This window comes from Polistes dominula, unplaced genomic scaffold (genome assembly GCF_049000335.1).
Source record: "Polistes dominula isolate Pdom_NZ unplaced genomic scaffold, Pdom_raw_medaka contig_216, whole genome shotgun sequence".
NCBI classification, from domain to species: Eukaryota; Metazoa; Arthropoda; class Insecta; order Hymenoptera; family Vespidae; genus Polistes; species Polistes dominula.
This window is the reverse complement of record NW_028301072.1, coordinates 67,859-83,858: the sequence shown is the minus strand read 5'-3', so window position 1 is coordinate 83,858 and position 16,000 is coordinate 67,859. Positions and strand designations below refer to the sequence as shown.

The 16,000-nt window shown below is 37.2% G+C and overlaps 1 protein-coding gene and 1 long non-coding RNA gene across 2 annotated transcripts; both read left to right on the top strand.

Moving 5' to 3' along the window:
- The first annotated feature begins 1,690 nt into the window (after positions 1-1,690).
- On the top strand, positions 1,691-3,036 carry LOC149031315 (uncharacterized). The gene is made up of 2 exons (XR_016177844.1): positions 1,691-2,063; positions 2,319-3,036. It is a non-coding gene; the product is annotated as an uncharacterized LOC149031315 (long non-coding RNA).
- Positions 3,037-4,824: 1,788 nt separating this feature from the next.
- Positions 4,825-6,111, top strand: LOC149031314 (uncharacterized). Its single transcript, XM_089176297.1, has 2 exons — positions 4,825-4,924; positions 5,024-6,111. The coding sequence occupies exons 1-2, from the start codon at positions 4,825-4,827 to the stop codon at positions 6,109-6,111; spliced, it is 1,188 nt and encodes a 395-aa protein (XP_089032423.1).
- Positions 6,112-16,000: the final 9,889 nt, after the last annotated feature.

Sequence of the window (16,000 nt, the reverse complement as noted above, 5' to 3'; positions counted from 1 at the left end):
CTCTCTCAAAAAAAAAAAGTTTAGTGTCTAAGTGACGGGAAAATTCGGAAGTGGTGGACTATTGGTTTCGTGGCGCATCAAGTTTTTCTCACGTGTATAGTGCTTGGTGTTTTATTTATTAATTTTTTTTTAGTATGTAGTTATTTTCTGCGTGTTCGTGTCGTCCATTGCCGTAACTACGCAAAATTTCACCTCTGTATATTTAACTTATTATTTCTGTAAATTTTAAATTTCCGTAATTACGGCAATCCGTTAAACGTATGTCAATCTTTTTTTTTGTTCTTTAACGTTAGTGCGAGAATTATTTATCTGTCAAATTTATTTATTTATTTAATTCATTATTTGTAAATAATTTGTCTAATTAATTAATTATCTTAGCTATTGTGTAGTTCAAACATTCTCGCAATCACGGCAAATACCTTTAGTCTAGTCACTTTATCTTATTCTATTTTTATTTTATTTTATTTATTTAATTTATTTATTTGTATATTTGTTTTAAACCAGTTTAATTAAACTGATTAAAATTATGTTTAAAACAAATACCTACCGGGTGATTGAAAATATCTTACTCGTAAGCTAGAGGGTTGGTAAATTAATTAATTTATTCATCTAATTTTATTAATTTATATCATTTATTTCAACTTATTTTGTTTTATATAATATTATATCGATCGTAAGATATTCTAAATCACCCGTTAAATTAAATTAGATTGACATACGTTCGTTTTCAAAGATTCGAAAATACCCTTGACCTTGTTTATCCCAACTTTCTCCTATTCTTTGTTTTCTTTCAAACTTTAAATCCCCAACGTCTACAGATATATCTGTTAACGTTGTTTCCTTCCCCCTTTCCTTCCCCATCCTTTTTCGAATCTTCGCAACGTGTTAATTCATTTTGTTTAATTTATTTTATTAATTTATTTCGTATTTGTTTTAATTTATTAATACACGCTGCGCCAGACGCGTCACTTTGGCACGAATTAAAAAAGGCAAAGGCGGGCTCTGTACCGACTGGGTAATTGCTCGCTTGCCGACGGATACCGGTTATCCTTCGCGACGCCGTGAGCGATTCCTATTTTACTGACTACGATAAACAAAATTTTAATTACTGACTGTGGCCACTTTTGGCCACTAATAAATATTTTTAATACCCTTTTTTTCCCTTTCCACTCCTCACAGACCGGGCCATCCCCTCTCTCACTCCAAAATTTCTTTGACTTTTTTCCTTTTTTATTTTTTTTATTTTTTTACATTCCATTTTATTGACTCTCCTGCCCGTTTCTGTTTTACCTTTTATTTTTTTTTATTTTTTTTTATTTATTAACTTTTTTATTTATTTTAATTTATTAACATATTTATTTTATTCTTTTTTATTTAATAACTTTTTATTTATTTTAATTTATTTATTTATCCATTACTTATTTACTTATTATTTAGTTATTATTTATTATTTATTTATTTTTATTTATTAGGTTCATAGTTATTTACTTGTTTATTTAGTTAGTTTATTTCTTAATTATATTATTATTTGTTCAGGATTGACATATATTGCTAAGAAACCCCCCTTTTTTTGCTATGTAAAAAGTGTGAGTGGGTCTGTAGTGGTATTGTCACTACAGCGCGTTTGTTAGTCAGGTGTGTCTGTTTTGCGTCATCCGCGGTATTGTCGCGGACTACTTGGTGCGGGTAATGTGTGTATTAATGTGCGAGGCTTGGGCTAGCGAGCTCGTCGCGCTATGTGCGTCGCGCCGGCAGTCGCCTCTTGTATTGCCGAATTACTAGACGTATTACCTAACGTCATTAACTCAGTCCTAAATACTATACATTTTTGGTCCTTCGAGCCGGATTCACTTTTTATTCTAATTTTACATATTTCGCACTACTTTTTGTTAACTTTCTTTGTTCAAATATTGTCATTAGAAAAAAGAAAGATTATCTACTCAAAGTTTCTATTAATTCGTTATATTTGCATAACCAGGAAGAAACCAGTACAAAAGATTGTGTAAATTTTAAATATTGGCACGAGGCGACTCAGGGAGTTCTCCCACAAGATTTCAGTAAAAGTACCTGTGTTTTGTCAGTGTGCTGAGTGGTTTAGAGCACTCATTAATCTTGTCAAATTTTTATTTGACATACCAATTCATTTCTCAAATTTCTCTCATTAAATAGAGAGCTTTTTGTAAGTCTCACGTCTTACGTGAGCAAATCATCACTCATCATTTATCGAGAGTTGCGTCCGCGCATCTCGAATCATCTCATTAAAAAAGCCTTGTAAAATTATAACATACTAAAATTCCAATGCGTCATGTAAATTTTAGTTAGACATTAAAAAGACGCAGGTAGCCGAGAGTTTCAAGCATCAAGGTCAACTCAAGCAGTAGCAGTACGACAAAGACTTTGAACATCGCAGCATTTCGAAAGGTTGGACATTAAATGGACGCAGGCTACCGGGAGTTTCAAGCTTCAAGGTCAGCACAAGCAGTAGTCGTACGACAAAGACTTCGAACAGCGCGGCATTTCGTGAGGTAAACAACTTTGGCCTTCAATGACTCATTCCTTGTTGGATCTAACGAAGCAAGAGAATAACAGTTAGTAAAAACTAATAGTCACGCGAACATTCTCTTCTGAGAGAGAATATTATTTTCAAAAATAAATTGTATGTTAGCATTAGCTCAATATGCTAGGTTATTTTCATTTGGATTGCGAAATGAAATATTATTTCTTTTAGTCAAGGTTACATAGTTTATAAATAAACTTTTATTTTCCTCTTAAAAATAGATATTATACCCAAAAATAATATGGAAAAAATTTAACTGATAATATTGAATGTCATATTGGGTTTGTTTACTCGTTTGCGTTCTGCTACATGAAGCAACTTTCTGTATACATTTTATATTTAGAATAGTGCTATACATACTTGATGATAAACTATTCATTTAGCTAACGAAAATAATTCTATACTTGAAACCAACAAAGTAAAATTTCTTTAGAAATAATAATTTAAAAAAATAATAAATTTACAAATAATATTTTAAATCATAAGTGCACACAAATTTAAATATATTTCTAATTCACATCTAAATAAATAATAATTTCTAAATTCTAATTCACATCTAAATAAAAATATATTTCTAATCACAAATAAAAAATATTTCAAATATTTTTACAAGTAATTTTGAATAATATTCTTTAAAAATAATAATTTCTTTTTGAGATAATATTTTTTTACATCAATTGTGTGAGCATTAAGCGTAACCAAGCTAAGGGTCAAACATATACAGACTCAACTTTCATCTATAATCTTTGTACGATCCGAAAGGATCGTACGGTAATTAGCAGTATTCAAAATTCGCGCGCATCCACCTCCATCGATTAAAGGTCTAGATCGATACTCATTGTGAGCATCGATCAACTACTAGTAACTACCGAAGCGCCCCTCTAGTCACCCCCACCTCTCGCCTCCCCACTTCTTACCCCCAGTCCGTACGCCCTGCTGGGACAGTACAAAAGGACATTCTTACAGTCCATTATAGGAAGCCTGTGAATACATATCGAAATCAAAAGAGTTAAGCTAAGTTAGTTAAGGAACGTAAGCGAAGCGAGCGAGAGGTGAGATCTTTCCATTATATACATTTCATATTGACGGTATTTTCCCGCGTGGTAATACCACGTGGTGGACTCTCATTTTTATAATTAAACATCATCTAGGGTTTTTATGCCGCAAGGCTTTTCCCTGACGAGCCAATAAAAAAGGCATTGTTTCTTTGTTTGGCTCAACCACGTGTTTTATTTTACACCTTAACCTAATCCTTTCTTCTCCACTTCATAGCATACAATTAATGATCAGAGGAATTTTCATTGAAGAATCTTTTGGTCAAAACATTCTGGTGCAATCCTGTAAGGTGCGAGTTCCCGACTTCTGATTTACGAAGCAGTGAATAGACTATCACCACGCCGAACAAACCGATTAGAGAACAACGATATCGAGAAAGTCCGCCATCTTGCGAACATCTTCAGCGCTCAGCTCAACCATCATCGCGAAGGATCTAGAAACGAGATAAGTAGTTTCAATTATCCGTGTGTGCGCTTATGCATACAAACCTTTATTCATTAACACATATTTCAAGTGAAACTGCGCCTTCGAATCCAGTAGAAGTTTGCAATTTCCAATATCATTATTCATTTATTCATCTTTTGTAAGAAATTTCACATTAAGCTTTGAATCGACATATGAATAACTTAATTATTAATATCAACGGTAGAAACGTATAGATACACGAAATAGTTATTTCTTAATCACGCGGAAATCGCTTTATCCTTGTACAAATAACGATAACATTTTCGGCGGTCCCACCGTCACGCCGTATTTCTTTATTTGAACGATCGACTAGAGAACGAAGACGCCGCGACGTGTAGAGGATTTCTCTATAGTGAAATAAGATTAGATTAAAACTTCTTTACGACTTGCTTCCCTTCATTGAACATTTATCAACGGCTACGTAAACTAATAACTACTTCCTGTTAGCGTGATTCCCTAACCTTCTAGTAACTTTAGAGGGCGCGATCTTCGGTCGTACCGCCACAGTCGTTTCGTCGGTCACTCTATCTATCGGCATATAGCTAGCGACGATCTTATACCCCCTCCATCGGGCTACCACTAACAATAAACGGATACCCCCTCCAACGATTTACGGCATCAGGACCGTACTCGCGTGATCAAGAACCCAACGCACGGCTATACACTCGTGCAAAGGACATTTTTTATAGTACCATAAATTAATTTGAGTGGATTTCGAAGAGTAGAGTAATTAATAACGGTTCGTGATGGCATTGCGAAAACAGCTCGAACAGCTCGAACAAAAACGGCTAGTTTTAGAATTGGGTTTAACACACGTCGAAAATCTAATCCATGAAGGAAATCTAAGTAAGCAGGAAATAAGAAGGCGTTACGAATGACTTGCTCAGCTAGTAGAGAAATACGAAACCTTGTATGAAAAGTGCGTTACTGCTATCAACGAAGCAGGAGGAGTCGATAGTTTAATTCCAATCATAGAGAGATATTTCGCGATCGGAGACAAACTTCATTCAAACGATACCGCCACAGCTAACAAACCGAATAACGCTGATGAAAGCAACGATATCACGAAAACCCGCGATCAACAAATACCATTACGGCGTATTGAGATCCCGCAATTCGACGGGAATATAGGGAAATGGCTCCCATTTAAATCTAGCTTTTTAACCCTCGTAGACACGCGTAGTGATATATCGGATTTAGAAAAACACGTATACCTTCGCGACTCCCTTCGCGGCGAAGCCCTTCAAACGATCGAACATTATCAATTAACTGGGGAAAAATATAAGGACGCGTGGGGAGCTTTACTGAAGGCGTTCGATGTACCACGGATACTATTAGCTCGGGTAATCGACGCGTTAATCGACATACCCCGACCGAAGGCCGGATCAGCGAAGGACGTAACTGCATTCTTGAACGAACTGCGTTCTCACATCTCCACATTCGAGACATTTAATGTAAGCTCAGTGGTCTGGCCAGTACGCCTCGCTGAACGCGCGTTACCCCCCGAAATGCTACAAGAATGGAATAAACAGATAGATTCCGACGAATATCCGACTATCGAGCAATTCTTTAATTTTTTAACCCGATATGCGCGTGCGTGTGCTCCGCTGAAAACGTCATCAACGTCCGCGAACCTCGAGCCCTGCGCAAAACGTGGATATCCCGAGACGATGACTTTACGACCGCGAAAGCGACAGGATACCTATACAACGCGTACGTTCCATACTCAGACTCTGGCTAATTGTGTTCTTTGCAAAAGAGATGAACATTTTGTATACCGGTGCCCCCGATATTACGACATGACGATACGAGACAGACTGACAACGATTCAACAGTACGAATTATGTCAGAATTGCTTACGGAAGCACCGGGAACCATGTAGAGCCTCGCGTTGTCAGATATGTCAACAGGCCCATCACACGTCATTACATATAGATAATGACGAGCATGAGATCACGAAACAGGAGAGCCACACCCTCGCGAAAAAGGAGACCGCGTCGACATCGCAAATGAACCCACCCTCACGCGGCTAACACCGAGTCTCATGTCAATTCGCACGGTGTACCGAATCAATTTCTCCGGAGCATCATGTATCGTGTAAGAAAGGGAAACAGAACTCTCAGACAATGTCGGCGGTATTAGATACGCGTGTCGCCGCACACTTCATTACTGAGAATTTCGCGAAAGAGTCACACTTACTGATCAAATCATATTCGAGTTCCATGCACGCTATCAACTATACCAGAACTCGATCGACAGACGTTATCGAGATAATCATTCAATCATTAGACGATAAATATAGGCGGAACTTTTCGCTACTCATCGTTCCTAAGATAACGCGATCAGATTCAGTAAACAAAATAGAAGGCAAAGTCATTATGTCTAAGTTGCGAAACACTATGAATCGTGAAGATATATCGTGCGTGTTCCCTTCGGCGAAGAAAGACACGATTACAGTCACCTACGCGGTATAGTCAGTTCAATAATCTCCGGAAGAAACTACACGCGAATATCGAACTCCAGAAAGAATATGAACAGATTACACATAAATACATCGATTTAAGACATAAGTCGATCGTCAAAAACGAACCTATAGGAATTTGTTATCTTCCCCACCATGCGGTCATTAAATCAGCTAACATGACAACAAAGGTACGGGTCGTATTCAACGCCTCCGCGAAAATGATAAGAGACTTCCTCTCAACAGCACCTTATTAATCGGACGTATAATACAAGACACGTTAGTAGAACACTTGTTACGATTCCGGACGTATCGGTACGCATTAACAGCGGATAGCGAGAAAATGTATCGGCAAATATGGATTCATCCAGACGATCACCAGTATTAACGGATATTTTGGTTACATAACGAATAGATCCACACTTTCGAACTCAATACGATGACGTTCGGAATAGCCTCAGCACCGTTTCTTGCCATACGAACCATCAAACAACTCGCGAAGGATGAAGGTGCTAATTATCCACTCGGAGCCGAAATACTTAACCGCGATCTATACGTGGACGACCTCATTACGGGAACTGACAATGTCGAAACCCTCGGAAAGATACGCGATCAAACTATTGAAATATTGAAACGAGGCGGTTTTAATATACGACAGTGGGCGTCTAACTTCCGACCGGCACTCGAAAATTTAGACATAAAAAACATCTAAGTCGAGCTCTGCTCTGGGGAAGATCCTATTTTAAAGACACTCGGTATTTCATGGAACGCACATCATGATTGTTTAATCTACTCCGTCGCGCCAGTAGATATTCGCGAAAGAATTACCAACCGACGAATTTTATCCGAAGTCGCAAAGATCTTTGATCCACGCGGACTTCTAGGACCCGTCATTCTAACAGCCAAAATCTTCATCCAAGACTGCTGGAAAACACACGTCGACTGGGATGAATCGGTACTTAATACGTTACATACCTCGTGGATAACGTTCGCAGAACAATGGACATTAATTGACAGTTTAACGATAGAAAGACGCATTACACTCGACGAGCCGATTGACGTGCAAGTGCATGGTTTTTGCGACGCGAGTCAATCTGGTTACGGCGGCTGCTTATATGTAAGATCGCGAGATAAATTCGGTAACACATATGTACGTCTACTTTGCGCGAAAGGTCGTGTCACTCCCCTTAAGGATACCACTATACCACGTTTAGAGTTATGCGGAGCATTAACACTCGCGCGATTATATAGAGAAGTCCGAACTGCCGGCGGATTGAAACCCGACAAGATAACCTTTTGGTCCGATTCAATGATTGTACTAGGTTAGCTGAAAAGGATACTCCAGTACGTTAAAAATATACTCGGCAAATCGCGTACGCGAAATACAAGAAATCTGTGTAGATATCACATGACAACATGTGCGATCCGGAGACAACCCAGCGGACGCTTTATCGAGGAGAATGCTTCCGCGCGATTTCCTAAAAGAACGATGCATGGAAAGGGAATTTTTCTAATTGCCGGATGTAAAGAGATAATCGGTATTAACGACGTGAATTGAATCAAGAAGCATATTTCAGCGATTCTCTAGTTACACGCGATTATTAAAAATTGTAACTCGATGCTGACGATGGCTTAAAAACTAACTCATATAAGGGAGAATTGTCTACCGCAGAAATAACAGAAACGGAACAACGCGTTTTTTTAAATCGTGCAAGACTTACAATGTCACGCCGAAAGAGAAAGGTGAAAACAGCGGGGGGAGTCAAGAGCGCAAGGCTCGCCGCGTTAAATCCGATTCTTGACGAAGAAGGTTTAAGTTTAGTGGGGGGTCGAGTGCGGAACGCAAATTTAAGTTTCCACGATAAATGTCCGGTATTATTGCCCTCACATCACCACGTCACCGATCTCATCCGAAAGCTCCCTGAACAAAACTTTCACGCCGGTATACAGACTACCCTCTATGCCCTTCGACAACGTTTTTGACTCCTCGACGGTAAGAATCAAGTGCGAAGAATCGTGCGTCATTGCGTACATGGCATTCGATTCCGTGCATCCGGCATCCAGTATAAAATGGGGAATTCATCAAGCTCGCGAGTGCAGGAAGCCACTGCATTTTCCCACGTCCGAGTAGATTTCTTCGGTCCGATCTACGCGAAAGAAAAGAAGTACCGTAATAAAGGTCGCGTTAAAATATACGGGTGCATCTTCCTCTGCATGACTATCCAGACTGTACACATCGAATTAGTCAGCGATCTGACTACAGATGCCTTTTTGGCCGCTTTCCGGCGGTTTGTAAGTTGAAAACTATTCCCACTCACGTTTATTCTGATAATGGAACCAACTTCGTCGGGGCTAATACCCAGTTAAAGAAACTGTATGCCTTGCTCGAGTCGGACGATTATAAGGCGAAGAGCCATGATTTCGCTGTAGATTGTAAAAACTCATGACCTTTCAATCAACCCCTGTTACCTTATTTTAGAGGTCTGGGGGGAAATTGCAGTCAAATCGTTCAAACATCATTTTAGACGAAACGTGGGCGAACTGCTCTTCGCATACGAAGAAGTAGACCACATTCGTTATCGAAATCGAAGTTATTTTAAATTTACGCCCGTTAAGCCTCATTTCGTCAGATTTAAATGACGCAACCATACTAACGCCTGCACATTTCTTTTAGATTAAAGGAACGTTTACGATATTGACGGAGGAAAATTATTACATTAAGATTCCCGCCAATCGATTGTCTTCAAGGAAACATCAAGAATGGATCCCACTCCAGCACAAAATCAAAGGAATACCTCCGTCATGCTCATTGACAAAATTCAACTACACACGAGATGACCGTGAAGACGGTCCACGGAATTGTCAAGCACAATGTAACAACTATTTGTCCATTGTTAAATCATTGTTAACTTCTTCTATTGTCTTTAAGACCCAACGATTCCCTTGTACGTACAAGAAAGTCGCCTGGCCAGCGATAATTCGAGAATGCTGACCAAGTCAGCAAAAATACGCTGAGTGATTCAGCGAATACGTCCAGCGTTATATCATAAGCAATCGAAGGAACATGTTCAATAACTTATACAACTAGCGATATACTTAACTGATTCAATGACCTAGGTCGAAAGTATTGTAAATCGATGATAATAAGCGCACAACACAACACATGTATTAAGAATATCATTGATCGTTACACGCTCAACGGGGGAGTATGTACGATCCGAAAGGATCGTACGGTAATTAGCAGTATTCAAAATTCGCGCGCATCCACCTCCATCGATTAAAGGTCTAGATCGATACTCATTGTGAGCATCGATCAACTACTAGTAACTACCGAAGCGCCCCTCTAGTCACCCCCACCTCTCGCCTCCCCACTTCTTACCCCCAGTCCGTACGCCCTGCTGGGACAGTACAAAAGGACATTCTTACAGTCCATTATAGGAAGCCTGTGAATACATATCGAAATCAAAAGAGTTAAGCTAAGTTAGTTAAGGAACGTAAGCGAAGCGAGCGAGAGGTGAGATCTTTCCATTATATACATTTCATATTGACGGTATTTTCCCGCGTGGTAATACCACGTGGTGGACTCTCATTTTTATAATTAAACATCATCTAGGGTTTTTATGCCGCAAGGCTTTTCCCTGACGAGCCAATAAAAAAGGCATTGTTTCTTTGTTTGGCTCAACCACGTGTTTTATTTTACACCTTAACCTAATCCTTTCTTCTCCACTTCATAGCATACAATTAATGATCAGAGGAATTTTCATTGAAGAATCTTTTGGTCAAAACAATCTTTGATAATCACATTATATAAATTATAATCATACATTCTTATGAATAATTTATATATTGATAATTTGAAAAAATTTATATATATATATATATAAATTACTAAATAGTATATATATATATATACTACTTTAGATATAAAATTGAATTAAGTGTATAAAGATTGTATACACTGTTGCACTCTCACAGCCGTACATGTTAGTCGGTAACGGTACCATTTAGTAACCTATTACCCTGTTGTGGTTAGGATATATCTCTAGTATTGCACTAGTAGAAAATTCATCATTTAATTAAGCGTTTCTCATTTTGAAACCATTAACTATACTTTTGAAGTCTCTTATTGTTATTAGGCGACTATACAGTCCTCTTGTAGTATACTTGTAGGACAAATTACTCTATAGTGAATCAATTCAAATAATCACTATTTCACTTATTAATTCAAGGTAGTAATTAAAATAAGAAAAAATGGAAGTATTATACTCCAATCAAAAAATATTGCAAAATCAAATTGCAAATGCCTTTTCCAATTTTAAAAAAATTAGGCCAGTCTAAAATGCTAGCTGGTCATGGTAGGGCAAGATTACAGCAAATGAATGAAAGATTTGAACAGTTCAAGATAAATCACAATGAAATATTAGAATTAAAGGATGTATCTGTTGGTCACGATTACTTTAAACATGACCTCCTTGGTAATGTAGAAGAGAATTATTATAATAATTTAGGTGAGTTTAATGAATTTATAACCCCTTTAAATACATCTGTGGGTGAAAGCCACCACAACCAATCTTTTAATAGTAATAATACTGTTAGTTTCCAAAGTTTACCTACTATAGAAATACCCACTTTCTCTGGCAAATACGAAGAGTGGTCTAACTTTAGGGATATATTCAAGGCAATTATTCATAGTAAGGCTGACTTATTACCAGTGCTAAAACATCAATATCTGAGATCTCATCTGAAAGATGAGGTAGCTGATCTCATAAAAAACATTCCTTTAGCTGGGGAAAGTTACCCACAAGCATTAAATACCATTCTAGATTACTATGATAATAAGCGTAGGTTGGTCACTGAATATGTTAAAACAATTATTACTGCTGAGCAAATGAGTAACAGTTCTTCTTCATCTTTGAAGAAACTTATGAAAGAAACAATTGGCCTCCTCGATACCTTAAGAAATATGGGTAGAGATGGGTATACAGATGTTGTCATAGGATTAATAACTAGTAAATTTGATTTTTACACAGCTAGAGAATGGCAAAGGTATTTAGGCTGTTCCACTGAAGCTCCTAGTATGGATAAATTGAGAAGCTTTCTTTCCTCTCAGGTTATTACGTTAGAATCCTTTACCCAAAAGTCACCTATTAGAAATAAAAATGCAAAGGAAACTATTTCCAAATCAACAAAAGAAGCTAGTGTCAAATCAGCTCATCAAACTAATGTAAAACCCGGTACTTCTTGTACATACTGCAAAGGGAGTCATTTTATCTCTAAATGTCCGGACTTTTTAACATAAGGTTGGACTAATAAAAAGGAATTTGTAGGGAAGGCCAAACTTTTTATTAATTGTCTTGGGAATCATCCAAGCAAGATGTGTAAATCTAAATACACTTGTTTCAACTGTAAAAAGATGCACCATACTGTTATGCATAGGGATAAAGATATTGCACGGACTATTGCAAGGACTACCAATAAGGAGTCTGAATGCATTTAACCTGAAGTAAAGCAACCAATTAATAACTCAAGTTTAAATGTTTATACTACTCAGATCAATAGTCGTCACTCAGTTTTGTTAGCTACAGCTAGGGTTTTGGTTTATACCAAGTCTGGTAAGCCAATAATAGTTCGTGCATTGATAGACCCTTGTTCTCAAACATCATTAATTTCAAGATCCTTAACTCAATTGCTTCAATTAAAACAGAATAAAGTCTGTATTAAACTTAAAGGTGTAGGTGAAAAGATTATGTCCGAAGTGACTAGTGCTGTTGACTTTACTTTAAAGCCTTACTTTAAATCAGATTTTTCGTTAAAAATTAATGCACTGATGGTAAATAAAATCTCAGCTTATCGTCCACCTGATCATTGTTATTACTTTTACAACAATACATTGAATAATCTTCAACTAGCTGATCCAGAGTTTTACAAATCTGATCAAATTGACTTATTATTAGGTGCTTCGGCCCATGCCTTGATAATACAAGATCAAGTGCTTAAGTTAGGCATAAATTTGCCTATCGCTTCAAAATCCTTATTAGGGTGGTTATTATCTGGGCCTGATAGCTCCAATAACGATAATAACAAGACAGGTACTGTAACAAGTCTTCATGTTACTGAAGTAGTACCACTTAATGAACTAGTGAAACAATTTTGGGAAGTAGAGGAAATTCCGTATCATTCATAATACTTAACTAATAAGGAAATGGAGTGTGAAAAAATCTTCGAAGACCCTCCTATTTTTATTGACTCTGGCAGATTCAGTGTTAAATTACCCTTTAAAGCTTCAACTGATTCACTACATGCCGAGTCGCAGAAAAGCTATCAATTAGCTAAAAATATGTTACTTAGAATGGAGACTCGTTTCAATTTAAATGTAAAATTAAAATCTTCTTATAGCTCATTCTTGAAAGAGTACCTTGACCTCAATCATATGAGTTTAGTTAGTTCAGATACTTCAGTACCCCGTTGGTACTTACCACATCATGGGATTATAAAGGAAGCCACTACTACCACAAAGCTTCGGGTAGTCTTTAATGGCTCAGCCACTGTTGGCAAAAACACATCTCTCAACGCTATTTTACATGCAGGACAGAATCTGCTACCAAACATTTTCGATTTAGTTTTGAAATGGAGAAACTATAGATTCGTCTTTATTACTGATATTCAAAAGATGTTTAGACAAATTTTAATTCAGCCTTCAGATAGACCATATCAATCCATACTTTGGCGGGAAAATCTTTTAGAAAATATTGTTTTTCCAGATTTAAATGTGTTCCAACAGATTGTAGACCTCGGGTTGTTAAAAAATAAATATAAAACACAAGATGAAATCCAACGCAATGTTGAGAATTTACTTGCTAAATTAAAATTAAGTGAAAAACGAAATTGTCTTCCCACTAAATTTTCTGGTGGTCAAAAGAGACGTGTTTGTCTTGGATTGGCACTCATTGGTGATGCTAGTGCATTCATTTTGGATGAACCAACATCTGGTATGGATCCTGAAACGAGAAGAAATACTTGGGAAATGTTATTGAAAATGAGGGGTACCAAAACAATAATAAATAATCCTTCTGAATCGTCAGAAATAATGCCTTTAAAGCTCAACATGTACAGAAATCCCAAGGCATTTTATTCTTCCGATAATAGCGATTATGGTAATGGATATAAGGAAATAATCGAGAAATTTTGGGGAACTGCAATTAATGTTGCAACTGAAAGCATTTTTAAAGAGCTATTATCACTTGGTAGAAAGGATAAAGCAGATTATCATAATCATGTAGTTGTATCTGCTGAATTTAATAGCACGAATACTTCAGAAATAACTGCCAATGGTTTATATTCTGGAACGATGATGCACAGTTTACCCCTGACTATGAATATTTTGTCAAATACCATCCTTCGTAATATAACTGGGGACAACAAATATTCCATCGAAATGTCTAAACAACAATTACCCAATTCAATTTCTTCATATGAAATGGAACCACTTGCACGAGTCTTAACACTTTGTTTCGTTTTATTTCTCACTTTAGCACTATTTGTTATTCATTCGTTACAAGAACCTTCTACTAAAGTTGAACAGTTACAACGAATGACTGGAGTTACGTCTGTGTCGTATTAGCTCACCATGTTTCTTTTCGATTTTCTAATTTACTTAATATCTCCATTGTTTATTACACTAGGATTTTGCATAATGGATATTATATTAGACATACGTTTCTATCGTCAAACAGAAATATTATTAACAATATTATTGCTAGTAATCGTTGGTTTAAACTGCATATTTATATCATACATATTTAGTTTCCTTAACAAATCAAGAAGTACTGTAATAACTATTTTAAGTATTACACCTATTGGAATTGCTTTCATACAATATTTGGTATTTATAATACTACAAGATTATGAAACGATGAAAATGATTTTACAATGATTATTCTTTTTATTGCCATATATAAGTTTCTTCCACGGGGAATTTTTATTCCTAACCATCGCTGTAACAAATGCAAATTGTCGACGTTTATCAAGTAAAATTTTACAGCAACAGTGTAAAAATGGAATTTATACTCCATGTTGCGACATGAACTGTGTAGATGGTGTTTGTAATAAGCCTATGCCATATATTGGAAATTTTGAAAAGGCCTTTGGGTCGTATCATAAAGGTATGGACTGGTACAGATAGACTTGTGCGAGTTGTGAGAGTGAAAACGGCAACTACAGAATTAGATAGCCCAATTACAAAGTTAGTATTGCTTTTGCATAATGATGATTTAATTAATAATTTTGATGAGGCGTTGAAACGTGAGTCTGATATTAATATTAAGTAAAAATTTAGTAAACCAATTATTGTAAAATGTTTACCGAGGAAAAGGAAATCGTCATATGTCAAGATTAAGTAATCTTTCATTTCTTGTCAATTTAAAAAGTTAATTTTCTTTATTTAATTTGTAATGATAGCACTTAAAAAATTGATGATGATTTAAGTTCAAAGATATCATATTTAATGATACTGCTTTTTTTTGTTTTCTAACTAATGTAAGATGACACATTAGAATTCTGACTTTTCATTTTGTTTTACATTGATGCACCCGACGCTTCGCTGATGCATCAACCAGGGGAGTATGTTCAGGATTGACATATATTGTTAAGAAACCCCCTTTTGGGTTATGTAAAAAGTGTGAGTGTGTCTGTAGAGGTATTGTCACTATAGCGCGTTTGTTAGTCAGGTATGTCTGTTTTGCGTCATCCGCGGTATTGTCGCGGACTACTTGGTGCGGGTAATGTGTGTATTAATGTGCGAGTCTTGGGCTAGCGAGCTCGTCGCGCTATGTGCGTCGCGCCGGCAGTCGCCTCTTGTATTGCCGAACTACTAGACGTATTATCTAACGTCATTTACTCAGCCCTAAATACTATACATTATTATTTTTTTTTTAAATTATAACATCGCTTACAGCAGCCCAGGTCGGTGCGGAGAACGTTAAGGAAATAATTATTCTAAACCCTACCGTCACAGAGCTTCAGTGCGAGCTCTGTCCTACCGAAAACATAGGCAGGATGAACCGCGATGGTCGCCGGAGTGGGATATTTACAGGGGGGCGGAGGCACGAGGACTATGTAAGGCACCTGAAATTTTACCATAAAAACACAAATTATAGAATCATCCATAAATGCGCTGAGTGTTGTTACATTAACGACGGGGTATATGCCCATCACCGTGTAACCATGCATCACAAAAAGATGTTTATGCCACCGCCCCCACCCCCCTCGAAATACGCGAGTTCCACAAAGAACGCCTTCACCACCCTCGCGTATACCCTCTTCACTCTCCGACTCGGACTCCAGGGAGTTATTCGCCAACGTCGTGCGGAGTCGGGTGACCAGATCCCAATCAAGGGTCCCCCTAACACCATCACGAAGGAGGACCCCACCACCCGCAAATCCCTGTCCACCACAACCACCAG

Bases quoted from the DNA above. Each gene is read 5' to 3' on its own strand.
- LOC149031314 (XM_089176297.1), top strand. From the start codon at position 4,825: ATGGCATTGCGAAAACAGCTCGAACAGCTCGAACAAAAACGGCTAGTT. The intron at 4,925-5,023 runs GTAAGCAGGAAA...TCAACGAAGCAG, and splicing joins AATCCATGAAGGAAATCTAA to GAGGAGTCGATAGTTTAATT.